Source organism: Pipistrellus kuhlii, unplaced genomic scaffold, assembly GCF_014108245.1.
Source record: "Pipistrellus kuhlii isolate mPipKuh1 unplaced genomic scaffold, mPipKuh1.p scaffold_m20_p_1, whole genome shotgun sequence".
Lineage (NCBI taxonomy): Eukaryota > Metazoa > Chordata > Mammalia > Chiroptera > Vespertilionidae > Pipistrellus > Pipistrellus kuhlii.
In genome coordinates this window covers 173,827,063-173,842,298 of record NW_023425404.1, presented here as the reverse complement: position 1 = coordinate 173,842,298, position 15,236 = coordinate 173,827,063, and the positions used below count along the sequence as shown (strand labels likewise).

Sequence of the window (15,236 nt, the reverse complement as noted above, 5' to 3'; positions counted from 1 at the left end):
TTGTCTCTGTCTTTTCCTCTCTCTTTCACTCTCACTAAAAATCAATGGGAAAATATCCTCCGGTGAGTGTATTAAAAAAAAAAAAAGAAAGAAAGAAAAAGGATTTAGACTTGGTGTTACAGATTCAGAAGTGACTTGTAATGTGCTCCAGAGAAGACAAAGAAAACTGAAGCATATAAAGATACAAGTCATGGGTTTATTGAAACTTCTCGATCAGCTGTCTAACAGTATCTGAATAGTCTGAAGAGGGTTAGTAAGGTCCAGCCAGGTGTTGGCATGAATACAGAAGTAAGATCTACGTTGTGGTCTTGCAGGGAGAACAACAACAAAGTCCAAAATCTCAGGTTTTCCCTGGGTGTGGACCTGAGTAAGGTGGACTCCCCAGTGGCCTCCCAGCTCCGAGGAAGGTGGGGCTCTTGGACATCAGTGACTCCCTTTTTGATGTTCACACATGTCGTCAAGGGGGAATATTGTGAAGCCATTGAAAGTTGGACATTGGGAATAAATTCCATGACGTGAACTAAGTGCAATTTATAATATTAAGGCCATTTTGTAAAATAATAGGCACATTTTGTCTGTTACTTATACAGAAATGAAATTGAAAGGAGAAGCACCGAAATCTTAAAAGAAGTGTTTCTATGTAATGATATAATAGAAAGAACAATTTGTTATTTTTTATTGGTCTTTATGATTTCCTTTCTAAACATGTTTCCCTTTTTTGAAAAGTGAGTTGCTATGAGAATCCATTTGATCTTACAGTTTATTAACTTGAAATCCAACTAATCAAAATAGTTGTATGGTTCTCCAGTTTTCCAGCAGCTCCCATAGGAACAAGTAGAAAATTAGAAAACCAAGAGTACGTATTGATCTACGGTTGTAGGCAGCTAAGCAAAGCAAGTTAGCAGAAGCGGAAAGAGCTTAGGGAGCTGAGGATGTGAGACACTATGATATCTAGCCTGGATAGAAACAAAAGTGAAGTGTCTTAGGATGGGAAAATAACACTGAAAGGAAAGGAAAGAACTGCTTAACTGAGGATGCTAATGAACTTTTTTCTTTTGAGATGGAACAGCAAGGCCCAGAGTGTGGCTGAGGTGGTAGGATGCTGGATGAGGAGAAATAAAGGCTGCTGCAGACATCCAAGCTCCCAAAGGATGTTGTGCCAGCCACACTACCCACACAGACATGCAGACCCTTTGAGAAAAGAGCAAGACAGCCCAGGCTGGGCAGTTCAGTTGATCAGAGCATCGTTCCCCATATGCCAAGGTTGTGGGTTCCATCCCATGGTCAGGACATATATAAGGATGAATCAATAAGTGCATGAAAAGGTGGAGCAGCAAAATGATGTTTCTCTTTCTTTATCTCTCTCAAATCAATCAATAAATATAAAAATAGAGCAGGACAAAATAAGAGCTCTAAGTTCTCAGTGCAATGGGTTCCCTGGAGAAGGGGGTGGCAAGAGAGAGAGTATAAGTGTGGCCTGAGCACCATCTAGGAAGTGATGGTGGGAGAAAGATGAAAATGGGAGTACTGCCTCCAAGTTTTTAACTAAAAAAAAAACCATCTATGACTTTTAATTATCATCACGCCTTACAAAAATTGGTTCAGATGTAACCAATTTTCCTGTGGTAGCTTTATGATTACTTAGCTTCTGAAGGGTAAGAGGTTACAGAATTTGTTAATTTACTTCCCTGCTATCATTACAGTGATTAATGCTTGGCTGTATGGAGAGGTGAGCTTTCAATTTTTTTTTTCTCATTAAAACTGCAAGGAATGTTGACAGTGCCAATTGTACTTTAATAGGTGTTGCAGGTTCAAGAATATTTGAGAACCACTTGGTGAATGGTTGATTCAGTGAATAGATTTAAAATTATATGGGATCGGTTTTACATTAAAAGTGCAAGAGTTCATCCTACAAAATGCATTAATTTTATTACATTGTTTAGAGGCTTTAGTTCCCTTTGGACAGAGTCAGCTGACCTCTTGGGTAAGGACAGAGGACAAGACTGCACTCACACTGCCTACTCGATGTACAGGCTAATATAAAGGAATTCTCCAAGATAATGGTAACCTATCCATTATTCCAGATGGCACAATGGGGGCAAGGGCTTCAGTGAACTGGAATAAGCACAGAGGTTGTTGTGATTCAAAGGATGATGTCCAGGAAAATGCAATACTTCTAGTTAGAGTTTGCATCAACGTATGCTCAAGGAAAAGCTATCTGCCCAAGGTATTTTCCTCACTAACATTTCTAGCACTTCAATGCTCCTTCCTCTGGGGTCTTATTCCACAGAGGAACTAGAACTCCCCTCACGGTGGCTCAAGGCTTCAAGAGCCAGGCAGTGGAAGTGGGCATTCCTCTTAAAGGCTGGGCTCAGAACTGGCAGGTGCCATTTCCGCTGTATTACATTGGTCAAACCAGTCACAAGAGGCCCAGATTCAAGAAGGGGGATAGCACTCATATACAGACAGGGAAAGAGTTGGCAGCAGCCATATTTTCTGATAGATCCCACACAAGGGGGCAGCAAGCAGTTGGAGAGTGTCTTAAGGAGATGGGAATAATAGTCATTCTTAGAAGATTGAGTTAGAGATTAGAAAATTATTGGAATAAGCAGTGGCATGATAGAAACAAGCACTAACTTTGTGGTAACATAAAAAGTGATTATATATTGAAGTCCTAAACCCCAGTACTTCAGGATATGACTGTATTTGGAGAGAAGACCTTTAAAGAGGTATTTGAGGCAAGATGAGGTCATATGGGAGGGCATTCATCCAATATGACTGGCTTTCTTTTTTTTTCTTTTTTTTAATATATTTTATTAATTTTTTACAGAGAGAAAGGCAGAGAAATAGTTAGAAACATCGATGAGAGAGAAACATAGATCAGCTGCCTCCTACACACTCCCCACTGGGGATGTACATGCCTTTGACTGGGATCAAACCTGGGACCCTTCAGTCCACAGGCCGACACTTTATCCACTGAGCTAAACAGGTCAGGGCATGACTGGTGTTCATATAAGAAGAGAAAATTGCAAAATAAAGAACCCAGACCAAGGAGAACCAAGATGGAGGCACAGGTAAATGCCTGTATTCACTGCCTCCCACAACCATATAAAAATTACAACTACAATACAGAACAACCATCATCCAGAACTGCTGGGAAGCTAGCTAAATGGAAGTCCTACAACTAGAGAAGTAAAGAAGAAAGCACACTGAGACTGGCAGGAGGTGTGGAGACATGGAAAAGGCTGGTCCAGCATCCAGGTGTGCTGCTTTTTTAATTGGGAGGGAGATAATCTCAGTGTAGGCTGCCTGGAGGAGCAAAGGATCCCAGCCCCACACCAGACCCTTAGCCCAGGGTCCCAGAGCTGGGAAAAGAAGTCCCTATGGGCAGTCAGAACTACAGGCTGTAAAAAACCAGTGCCTATTGGGACTCAGTGACACAGAGGTGGCTGGAGACCCAGCTGTTGCTTTTAAAAGGCCAACACCATGAACTGAACTTACAAGCTCACACTTCTGCTGAGCTTCAGTGCTGGACGAGGCTCAGGGGGACCCAGACACTTACGAGGGAAATAGGACTGTCTGTCCTGGGGCAGGAACTCAGGAGCGGCTTTCTTTGTTCCTGTGCTGGGACCTCCCTGGTTGCAGGGCTGACTGGCAGTCATGTCTGTTTGCTCCACCCTGGTGATTCCCTGAGACCCAGCCTCATCCAATTTACAACCCCACCCAAGCTGTGGGCAACAGTTTTTGCATAAGAAAGGCCTGTTCTTTCTTAGGCTAAAACCTGTCAAAAAAGCTGCAGCTGGGTCTGGGAGTCCCAAACCTATCAATATAAGGCCCAAGACCCAGCACCAGCACCTGCCTGCCTTAATTCACAGTTGGGCCTTATCTGGCTGGCCAACCACCTCTGGCCCTTCCCTTGGCCAGTCTGGCCCAATGGCCCCCATCAGGGTGGGCCAGCCAGACCCCACCCATGCATGAATTGTGCATCAGGTCTCTAGTTCTTAAATCATAATCTATAAAAATATAATGTTAAGTAAATACTAATCGCTATTAAAGAATTTTTATATATAATCAGCATTTCTACATAATGAAAGTTTATTGAAAAGAGTTTGTGCTGAGGGAATTCAACTTGGAACACTTTTCTGGAAATAGTATTTCTAAGAGCAACAAGTAAACTTGAGTTCATAACATTCATCAAAGAGTGGTTTCTGTTTCTAATTTATTGCTTTAATTAAGCATTGTTTCTTAATGTCACTTAAGACTCAGGATAGATAAACAGGGTTTAGGTTTTAGCAAGCAAAATATTACACCAGATTCTGATTCCTTGCAGAAAGGCAAGCCCAGGGTCATACCCCAAAATTTATAAAACAAATGCTATTTTAGTTCACAAAGATAATGCTAAGAATAAAAATATCTTTGTATATTCTACACATTTTTGTCCATATTTTTGGACCCACTGCACTAATCTCTGTGTGCAAATAAAAAATAGCAAACATAGAAACACTAAACAGCATTGTGGGGTCTCTAAAAACAATCTCGAAAGTATCCATAAAATTTCCTCCATTATGCTTGGCCCCAGCACAACCTTGCTGTACCTGTACTGGCTTCTCTCACCCTTTCGTTCCATCAGCAACCCCTCTGATGGTTCAGAATGGTAATTTACCTACAAGGCCAGCACTTTCTATTAAATAAGGCTGAATTCTCTAGTTTCCACATTTCAAGAGGCAATGTCTCGTTAGTGGTGATCTCACCTCAGTGCTTTCAGGCAGTGACTGAGGTCCTGGGACTTTTCACTCTGAGTGCTCGTTCTCTGGCTGAAGTTCATCATTCCTGCCCCAGCCCTAGGAAATATTTCATTTGCCCCCCCCCCCCCCCACATGCTGCTTTGATCCTTGCATGGATCTTCATACAATCTACAGCATCTAATACAGTCTCAGGTTTGCTGTTGGAACAGCTAAAGCCCATGTTCTTAACTCATCCCAGAGTCTGGGAATTATACTTTCATTATCAAATCCTCTCCCCCAACAGTTTTAAGTGTGTGTGTGTGTGTGTGTGTGTGTGTGTGTGTGATAGTACATCTACACCCAGAGCTTAGGTGCTTGGTTTCTGCATGTGAGAGCTATACACCGTACAATGGTTATGGCTTACCTAATAATCTAAAGAGTATACACTTATTTAAAACTTCTATATTATGAAACCTAATCAGCACTCCCAAGGTTTGGTGATAACAAATTAAGGAAATAGTCATTGGTTTACTAATGCCTTGGGAATTCTTGATTGAAACAAATAAAGAAACAAACAAAAACAAAAAAACACAGAATTTTCAGAATTTGACTTCAGATACTATTAAAAGAAAATGGTATGTATAAAAAAGATATAGGATAGATTAAAGAATCAACCTTAAGGTAAAAAGACCAAGCTTGGGTAAAAGTCATGATGCAAGAGACCAGACAACATAGGTCTTGTCAGAGAAAAAGTCTAGGTAACAGGTGTAACCTCAGCTACATATGCATAGCCACTCCCATTGCTTGAATTTCCTCTTTTTTCCATGAGTATTTCCCAATGCCCTTTTGTTTTATCATTTTCTCTGGATTCCAAATACTAAATAAGAGGTTCTAATTGACTGATCCTAGTTCACCTGCCATAGCTGCCAGGGATCAGAGAGAGAGGGTTTAACTGCCTGTTTTGGTTTCTTTTTTGGGAGATAGAGAATACTTCCCATCTAAGAAAGTTCAGATGCTTGCTAGCCAAACAATAAAACTTCAACAAAGACCCTTCTTTCCAATTCATAAAGTTGTGCTAATTTTAGTATTATTTAAAGAAAACGTTAGCTGGCTTGACATGATCCCATTCACAACTTGCATCACTATGCCAAAACAATTGTTTTTCACTATGTATATCAAAGCCATCTTCCTTTACCCATCATTGTATTCATGATGTAATGGAAAAGCAAATATTATTTCTTATAATATCATCCCAGGAGACATAGTATAGCTGTGGGTAAGTTTCCATTTATTTAGTAATCATTACATTCCAGACACTGGGCTAGGTTATTTATATTCACCATCTTATTTAGTCCTCATAAGGACCTTGCAAACTCTGTATCATCCACTTCATTTTCTAGGTAAAGAAAATGAGACTTAGAAAGGAACAAATTGGCCGAAACCGGTTTGGCTCAATGGGTAGAGCGTCGGCTTGGGGACTGAAGGGACTCGGGTTCGATTCCGGTCAAGGGCATGTACCTTGGTTGCGGGCATACCCCCAGTAGGGGGTGTGCAAGAGGCAGCTGATCGATGACTCTCTCATCGATGTTTCTAACTCTCTATCTCTCTCCCTTCCTCTCTGTACAAAATCAATAAAATATATAAAAAATAAAAAATAAAAAAAAAGGGAACAAATTGGTCTCAAGGTCATGAAGCTGTTTACCTGCAGTGCCAGGACTAGAACCTAGAATTTCCCTTCTCTTTTTCTTCCTTTCTTTCTTCCATATCTAAGTCCTTGTACACATTTTCACCACTTGTGTGGCTAACCAGCAGTGTAAAAGCCCATAAATATTACCTTCATTAAAAAAGTTAGGTATTTTCCCCTCAAAATATGTATTTTGTCACCAGCATCATGGATTCTCTGTGACATAGACTGGTTGGCTTTTTACAATAATAATTTTAAAGAGCCTATGATTTTATGATTTACTCATATCATGATACATATATATTTGGTTTTTGTTCCCATTTCTGTCACAGCTCTCCTAAGACCCTTGATATTTCCTAAGTGTTGGGAGCAATAAAGATGCCTTTTGCTATGTTAATGAGGTGACTTTTGGAACACACTAAGGAAGGCAGCTGGTTGTCAACCATATGATTAGGACTGAAGGCTGGAACTGTCAGTCCTACTTCTCCCCACCACCTCCAGGGGGAAGAGGGGCTGGAGACTGAGCCAGTTGCCAAATGCCCAGTGATTTATTCAATCATGCCTGTGTGATAAAGCTTCCATACAGAGCCAAAGGAGGCGGTTCAGAGGGCTTCCAGGTTGGTGGACACCTGGGAAGAGCATGCAAGTGCTGAGCCTTTTCCCCATGCGTTGCCCTACAGAACGCTTTCATCTGAATATTTATCTGTTTTTTTTTATTTTTATTATGCTTTTAAAAAATGAACTGGTTAATCCAGTAAGTAAAATGTTTCTCGGAGTTCTGTGAGCTACTCTAGCAAATGAAGCAAACTCAGAAAGGGATTGTGGGAACCTCCACTTAGAGCCAGTCTGCCAAGTTCAGAAATGCAGGCAATAGCCTGGGTTGGGAGTGGATGAACAGTGATGTAGGACTGTTAACCTGTGGGATCTGGTGCTATTGCTGGATAGGTTGTGTCTGAAATGAGTTAATCCTTCCACACCCTGCTGCTGTCTATGAATTGCTTGTTGGTGGTGTGGGATCCCTTCCCTCCATCCACAATGGAAATTAACTCTCAGAACACCCATTTAAAATCATTTTAGACTTCTACATAAAAATGAAAACTGATTTCCAAAGCTATAAATCTTTGACTGCATCACTAAAAAAAAGAAAAGAACCTAAAGTGCTCTAAAAAATAGAGAGAGAGAGGAACAGGAGATTGTCAATGTGATTTTACAGTTGGTATTCTTCGCAGGGAGCCAGAGAAGAGTAGAAAAGCATCTGTCATAAAATGTTGCAAAGGCCACTGCCCTACTTAAACTGTTGTGAACTGGGGCACTTGAGTCTGAGTAATTCAGGACTTTTATTTTCAGCACATGTCCCCAATCATTCCTGTAGAAATGAAGGCCACCTCTTGACTCCAAATATGCCATTTACCCTTAGCTCACAATCTGTAACTTTCATCCAACCGGTAAAGACAGAAAACTAGAAAAATGTTACATTCTCAGATAATAGAAGTAGAAAGCATTTGAGCAAAAAGGAAAGTGAAAAAAGTTTTCTAGGGTCTACAAAACCAAAAAGATATACTTCTAGTTGTATGGCCTAAATGTGCTTCCTTTCACTTTATCATTTGCTCTGTAACATACCCTCCTGACAATAAATAAATGTTATCATTTATTCAAAAAGAAAAATACTTCTATTCCGTAAAACCCGAATAATGCATACACACTGGCAATGGGGGAAGATGGCCTGTATCTGGGGAGATTTTTCTATCCAAATTCTTACTAGATCTGAATATGCATAGCTTATTTCAACAAGAGTTCAGAAAAATAATCAAGAGTGATACAAGTATCACTTTAGGCCCCTCAGTAATTCTAGATTTTTCTATGGTTTTCTTATTGTATTATTTTTCCCTGACAGGTAACACTCTTTGGCTTTGTCTAGTATTGGCCAAGGTCAAGGGGAAAGAGTAGAATAAATAGTATAGACATATTGACATATTGACAGCCATGAAGATGTAATGGGATTTTTTTGTTCAGTAACAGTCAGTGTTATGCTGTGGTTATGGATTCAGAAATCAAGCTTCTTGGATTCAAATCCTGGTTATTGGCTGAATAATGCTGGGTCTCATCTACAAAACGAAGGTGCAGATAAGAGCACTTCAAAGAGTTCTTGTGAGGTTTAAGTGAATTGATAATATAAAGTACCTGGAACAATGCATAGTGAGTCCTCAGTAAATATCAAAATTAGGACAATACATGAAATTTCTCGTTATGTCTTCCAAAATATTTTCATATTGTTACCTAGTATTAAGCCATAGATGAACAATAATTGATCGAAACTCACTGCCTATTATAGTTTTAGATTGTTTCCAATTTTTCAGTTCATATTGTTTTATTTTTTTTCCTTCAGAATAACCTTATTACTTTTCCAGTGTCTGAGAAAAATACTCCTAGATTTTTAATTGGAATGATATTAAACCTATACATTTATTTAGAGGGATATTCTTTTACAAAGTCTATTTTACCATCCTGGCATATAATATAGCTATCTACATATTGTAGTATTACAAAGTGACCTAATATTTTATATTTCTTATTATAGAGATCATTTATATTTATTTTTATATTAATTCTTAGATAATTCATAGTTCTGCGATTAGTAGCTTTTAAATAAAATTTATTCTTATTACTCTTAGGAAATATTTGGTATTTTGTTTCATGGGTTTTTATACAGATACTATAATTTTTAAAGTAAAAAACATCAAACCTTTTTTGCATAGAACGTCTCAATTTACATCCTGAATTTAGAGCTAATTTTACCTATAACTTTTATTTAATAAAACCACTTTCTAAAAGGTAAAAGTTTTAAATTCATAATATAAATATATCTCTAAGAAATATGGTGATATTATAGAGAATCACTACAATAAACAAAATTCTTGCTTCATCTTCCGTAAACAATGAGTCAGTAAGACCATCTCAATTAGAAAGCAAGAACTTAAAACAAACCTCATTATTTCATTAACAGACCCATTGACGGATTATAAACTACTAAGTCTAACATTTACTACTGTTTTGCCTTCTTTTCTACTCATTCCTACCTTAAGATTCTTCTCATAGTTCTGTAATTGCCTTAATTATTATTTTGTTTACTATTTCCCCACCACCAATTTACATCTACCCCCTTACTGGTTTCAGATATGCTATGTGTGAGAATATTATATATATGTTAAGTGCTCAGGAGAGAGTGTTAGATGGGAGATAGGAATTTGGGAGCCATAGATTTTAAAGCTGAGCAATGAAATGAGTCTATCAGGCAAGTGACTATTGATCAAGAAGAGATTTGATGTTGAGAAAAAGAAAGGCCAGCTAAAGAGACTGAGAAGCCACCAGTGAGGCAGAGAAAAAACAAAAAATAAAACAAGAATGTGTGATGCTCCAGAAGTCTATGGAGAAGTACAGCATAGGGCTGAAGGAAATTAGTGGTAATCATTTTATTTGACAGTTCAAATAAAATGACTAAGAATTGACTATTGGGTTTAGACCATTGTGGAGGTTGTTGCCAGTTTGACAAAGGTGGTCTTCGTGAATAGTGATGAAATCTAGACTGGAATGGAAGAAAAGGAATGGATAGTAATAAAGTGAAGGTCGAGATAAAAGACAACTCTCAATAATTTCTGTAACAGAGAAGTGCGCTATAAAAGGAGAATGATGTTGAGTCAAAGGATTTTTTTTTAAGATAGGAGATATTGAAACATGTTTATATGCTGATATGAGTTTTGATAGGTCAAAAGGAAAGTGAAGGCCATGCAAGTCGAAGGGCTAGCTATGGAGAGAAGAGATGGACAAGAAGGAATGCAAAGTGTGTGTGTGTGTGTGTGTGTGTGTATGTGTGTGTGTGATAAAGATGCATGCAGATTGGTAGATCTGGTGATGGAACTATTAAGTTTTGCTTTTTTTTTCCTGGATGTTTCCAGGTTTCAATGAAATAAAAAGAATTTCCATAAACCAACAGTGAGAAATGAGAAACATTAGAGATTCGAGGAGTGAAGAAATTGTGTAACAATAATCTCAGGAAGTGTTAAAGCAAATTTAGTAGGGTAATGCAGTATGAGTCAAAAGGTAGCACCAAAGCCCTGGCTGGGTAGCTCAGTTGGCTAGAGTATCATCCCAATATGCCGAGGTTGTGGGTTCAATCCCCAGCCAGGATATATACAAGCAGCAACCAATAAATACATAAATAAGTGAAACAAATAGATCTTTCTCTCTCTCTTTGTTCCTTGTCCCCTCCCTTTCTAAAATCAGTTAATAAAAAAATTTAAAAATAACAAAAGAACATATTTGAGATACAGTGATATAATTAAAGTGAAACAAGTGGGATTTCCTCTAGGGAGCAAATGGCAAGGTTACTGAGGATATTATATATGCAGCAAGGAAATGATATAATGAGCCATAGCATCTAAACCACATGTGTCAAACACAAGGCCCGCGGGCCAAATCCGTCCCGCCAGGCCTTGCAATGTGGCCCGCACCGCGCTGTCATCACTGCACTCTGCTGCGTTTCCATCACAATGACAGTTTATGACTGTTCAGTAAACCATTCGGCCCGCGATTTAGGCTGGATTTTAGATTTTGGCCCCTTCTCTGATTGAGTTCGACACCCCTAATCTAAACCATGGCTAAGTAAGAAGGAAGTGAGGATTTGAAAATATGGTGAGTTAATGCATTGTCCAGATGAGACCAAAGGAAAGTTACTGAAGTAACTGAATTGAATGATAGGAGTTATTTGAATCTCAGGTAAATGAAACCCTACATAACTCACCCTTACAATTCTCCAAAGGGGTGGACAATATTACTCTAACCATATGCACACAACTTGAGCCCTGATGAAGTAATCTCAGAAGGCTAACTATCCACTCAGCCTGTGATTTTATTTATTTACAGTTTCTCAGAAATGCATTCATCAAGAAAAACAAGATCCATCAGTAAAACAATTTTATTCCCTTTATTTTATTTTAAAGCATGTTTAAATGTTTTAATGCATCAAACTGAGACGCAGAACATCATTCAAACCAAACATGCTATTAGAGCATCATCTGTAAATGACTTGTTTTTCTGCTTATTAATCTCTTAATAGCAATAAAGCATATTACTAAATTTGAAAGCTAATACATTTCCAGAATAATCTGAACAGCAAATAAACAGAATACTGTAATGCCACCTCAAATAATCTTCAGAAAACTGTTAAGAGGGCAAAAAGTCCATAAAGTAAGGCACACGGGTAGGCAACGAGAAGCTGCTGTCCTTCCATGTCCAAGGCGGAAATAAAGATCTTGGAAGCTGAGAGACTGCACCAGAGAATGATGACCAGTGCCAGCACAGTACCGATGGTGCCCCTGCAGCAAAGACAAAAGAGATGGTTGCCTTACGTCAGGAGAAAGCGGTTACTGAATCAGAGCTGCCTCTGAAATGTCTCTCATACAATATTTATAACTACTTTCTCATTTGTAAAATGGGGGTGAGGAACCATATGAACTTAAAAGGCTTGGCCAGTTAGAAAATATTTGAGTCAATTCACCATCAGAAGCTAAATATTTCATACTTTAGTAAAACTGGAATTAATAGCAACAGAAGAATTCACTTGTAATTACTCCCATATGTCAACATTCATATTACAACTCCTGACATTCTTTTATATAAACTATGTTTAGAAACTTCTTTTACAGCTGCAGAGTTCCTTCCCTGCCACTTTCTTCCTAAATGTACCTACAGAATGAGCAGAAGATTACTGGACTGCATTCCAGTAGGGTGCCCAGCACCCACTGCTCCCAAGTCCACTTTCCAGGACTTTGTCTGAGTAGCAAAGCCTGACACAACTCAAGTAGGAACACGTGAAACAGGAAGGCACATTAAGCATTGCTTCCCACTTCATTGCTAAGGATCGCTTTGTATGTGCATGTGTGGACTTTTTAGAATGCTAAAATATATTTGTTTAAATTGGTATCTTCAAGCCTTAGCTGGTTTGGTTAGTGGATGGAGTGCTGGCCTGCAGACTGAAGGGTCCCAGGTTTGATTCCAGTCAAGGGCCCATGCCTGAGTTGCGAGCTCAATCCCTAGCAGGAAGCAGTCAATCAATGATTCTCTCTCATCATTGATGTTTCTATATCTCTCTCTTCTTCTCCTGCCTCTCTGAAATTAATAAAAAATATAGTTACGTATAAATAAGTAAGCGAATAAATAAATATCTTTAAGAAGTAACTGTGGAGGCAACTGGTTCTTTAAGAGGAAATGGACAAGTAAGGTAATTAAGTCTAACCATTTTAGGAATAAAATCAAAAAGTGTGGGTGATAAAGAGTGAATTTCTTTTCTTCTGTGCAAAACAGAATGTATTATTTAGAAAAACAAGACATAAGACCTAGGAGAGATCTCAGATCTATCTAGTTTCCAGCTTTAAAACAATGAAGTGACTTATAAAAATTGCACAGTAAAATGGGCATTAGGTCAAAATCTCCCAACTAGCCTGGCACACTGTTCTTTTCACCATCAAACTACACTTCCTCAGTTAATCCTGGTTGAATCTGAAGTTGGTAACGATGTTTGTTATTTGTGACAATGACAGGAAAACCTAATTTAATAATTGAATCAAAGCAAAACAAGTGGAAAATTATACAATATAACATAAATAAAAAATATTTAAAAACCATTCTAATAAGTATTATATTCATTGGTTTAATTAGAAATAATTTCTAGAGTGATTTAATTTACCGTTTTTTTTATGAACAAGAATGTAAAATTATACATGATTTATTTAAATGATATAGTAATAAGCTTGAAAGGGCAATTTTAATATAGTGGTCTTAGGAGCCAAATATAACTTAAAGGATTTCTAAATCATTTGTCATAATTTCAGAATGAAAATCTAATTAATGAGAAGAGGTCCATACTTGTGATGATTCCAAAAATCTTAGAGTTTTAGTTTTTATTTTCTTCCCCTAATAATCTGGATTCATTTATAATGCCCTAAAATCTCAACTTTGCTGAAATAATGTTTAAAAATTAGAATTTTTAAATGATAAATCATTATAGTATTCCTTGACAAAAGTATTTGATAAAAAATAGAAACTGAAGAATTGCACTGTGTATTAACTTGTCAGATGTTTGTACTATAATAAACAACATAGTAAGTGGAACAGCTTGTTTGCTAAAGAACTTGACAATCAAAAACTGAAATTTTTCCATGGATAAGGCTCAATAAATATACCTACAACTCACATTGTATTTATACATTGAAAGTATCCATTCTCTGTTGTATTCCTTTTTTTATTTAATGTTGAGGAGTACTTATTGATTAAATAAGAGTGTGCTCTAAGTTATTCTCAAGAATGTTACTACTTCCCTAACTGGTTTGGCTCAGTGGCTAGAGTGTGGGACTGTGGACTGAAGAGACTCAAGTTCAATTCCAGTCAAGTGCACATGCCTGGGTTGTGGGCTCAAGTACTAGTGTGGGACATGCAGTAGGCAGCCAATCAATGATTCTCTCTCATCATTGATGTTTCTATCTCTCCCTCTCCCTTCCTCTCTGAAATCAATAAAAATTAAAATTAAAAAACATCTAGTATTTAATAAAAAATAAAAAAGAATCTCTATCTATAAAAGCCTAAGTGACCAAATGACCAAACGATCAGTCGACTGGTAGCTATGACACGTATTGACCACCAGGGGGCAGACATTCAATGCAAGATCTTTCCCCTTGTGGTCAGTAGACTCCCATGGCAGGAGTTCAGCTGACTGATGGGCGCAAGACTCCAGAGTCACGGCTGGCAGTGCAGCTGTAGTGGCATAAGCCTCTCCTGCCTCTGCAGTAGCACTACCAAGTGGGAGCAGCCTGGCGCCCTGCCCTAGCTTGGGCTCCTCCACAGCCATCTGTTGCTTCACACACTACTACATCCCTCGGGGGATGTCAGACTGCCGGTTTGGCCTCATTGAATTGTGAGAGGGTGCAGGCCAATTGAGGGACCCTACTGGTGCATGTGCATGAATCCGTGCATTGGGCCTCTAGTGTTACTATCATATTACTAAAATGAGACCATCTTTTTTTTTTTTTTTTAATATATTTTATTGGTTTTCCACAGAGAGGAAGAGAGAGGGATAGAGTTAGAAACATCGATGAGAGAGAATCATCGATCAGTTGCCTCCTGCACACCCCCTACTGGGGATGTGCCCACAACCAAGGCACATGCCCTTGACCAGAATTGAAGCTGGGACCTTTCACTCCCAAGCCGATGCTCTATCCACTGAGCCAAACCCGTTTTGGCGAGATCATCTTTTTTTTTAATCCTCACTTGAGGATATTTTTTTTCCTGTTGCTTTTCAGAGAGTAGAAGAGAGGGAAGCAAGGGAAGAGAGAAACATCAATGGGCCCTGACCAGGGTATGGAGCAAACCTGCAACCGAACAAAGTACTTGCCCTTGACCAGAATTGAACCCTCAACCCTTTGGTGCACAGGCAGATGCTCTAACCACTTATACACCAGCCAGGGCAAGAGACTATATTTTAAAAGCATTTCCAACTAATTCATTTTCAATAATTCTATAAAAATATTATATGAACCCTAGCCGGTTTGGCTCAGAGGATAGGGCGTCAGCCTGTCTGTGTTTGGTTCCAGTCAGGGCATGTACCTTGGTTGCAGGCTCCTCCCTGGCCTGGGCCCTGGTCAGGGCTCATGCAGGAGCCAACCAGTAGATGTGTTTCTCTCTGTCTTTCCCTTTCTCTTCCATTCTCCCTGAAAAAAAAAAAAATCAATGGAAAATATATTTGAGTAAAGATTAACACACACACAAAAATTACATGA

General features: G+C 38.6%; 1 protein-coding gene across 7 annotated transcripts in view; it reads right to left on the bottom strand.

Annotated features, from left to right (window-relative positions):
* Positions 1–11,277: 11,277 nt before the first annotated feature.
* The window catches only part of YIPF7 (Yip1 domain family member 7), a 31,839-nt gene continuing 27,880 nt past the window's right edge, over positions 11,278–15,236 (bottom strand). For 6 of the 7 annotated variants that reach the window (XM_045572958.1, XM_045572952.1, XM_045572970.1 and 3 more), the window contains one exon: positions 11,279–11,780. In XM_045572958.1, the coding sequence (XP_045428914.1) occupies positions 11,618–11,780 (163 nt within the window). In that variant the 3' untranslated portion in view covers positions 11,279–11,617. Of the gene's footprint in view, positions 11,781–15,236 lie in introns of all 7 variants that reach the window. The other variant, XM_045572973.1, reaches the window with a different exon arrangement.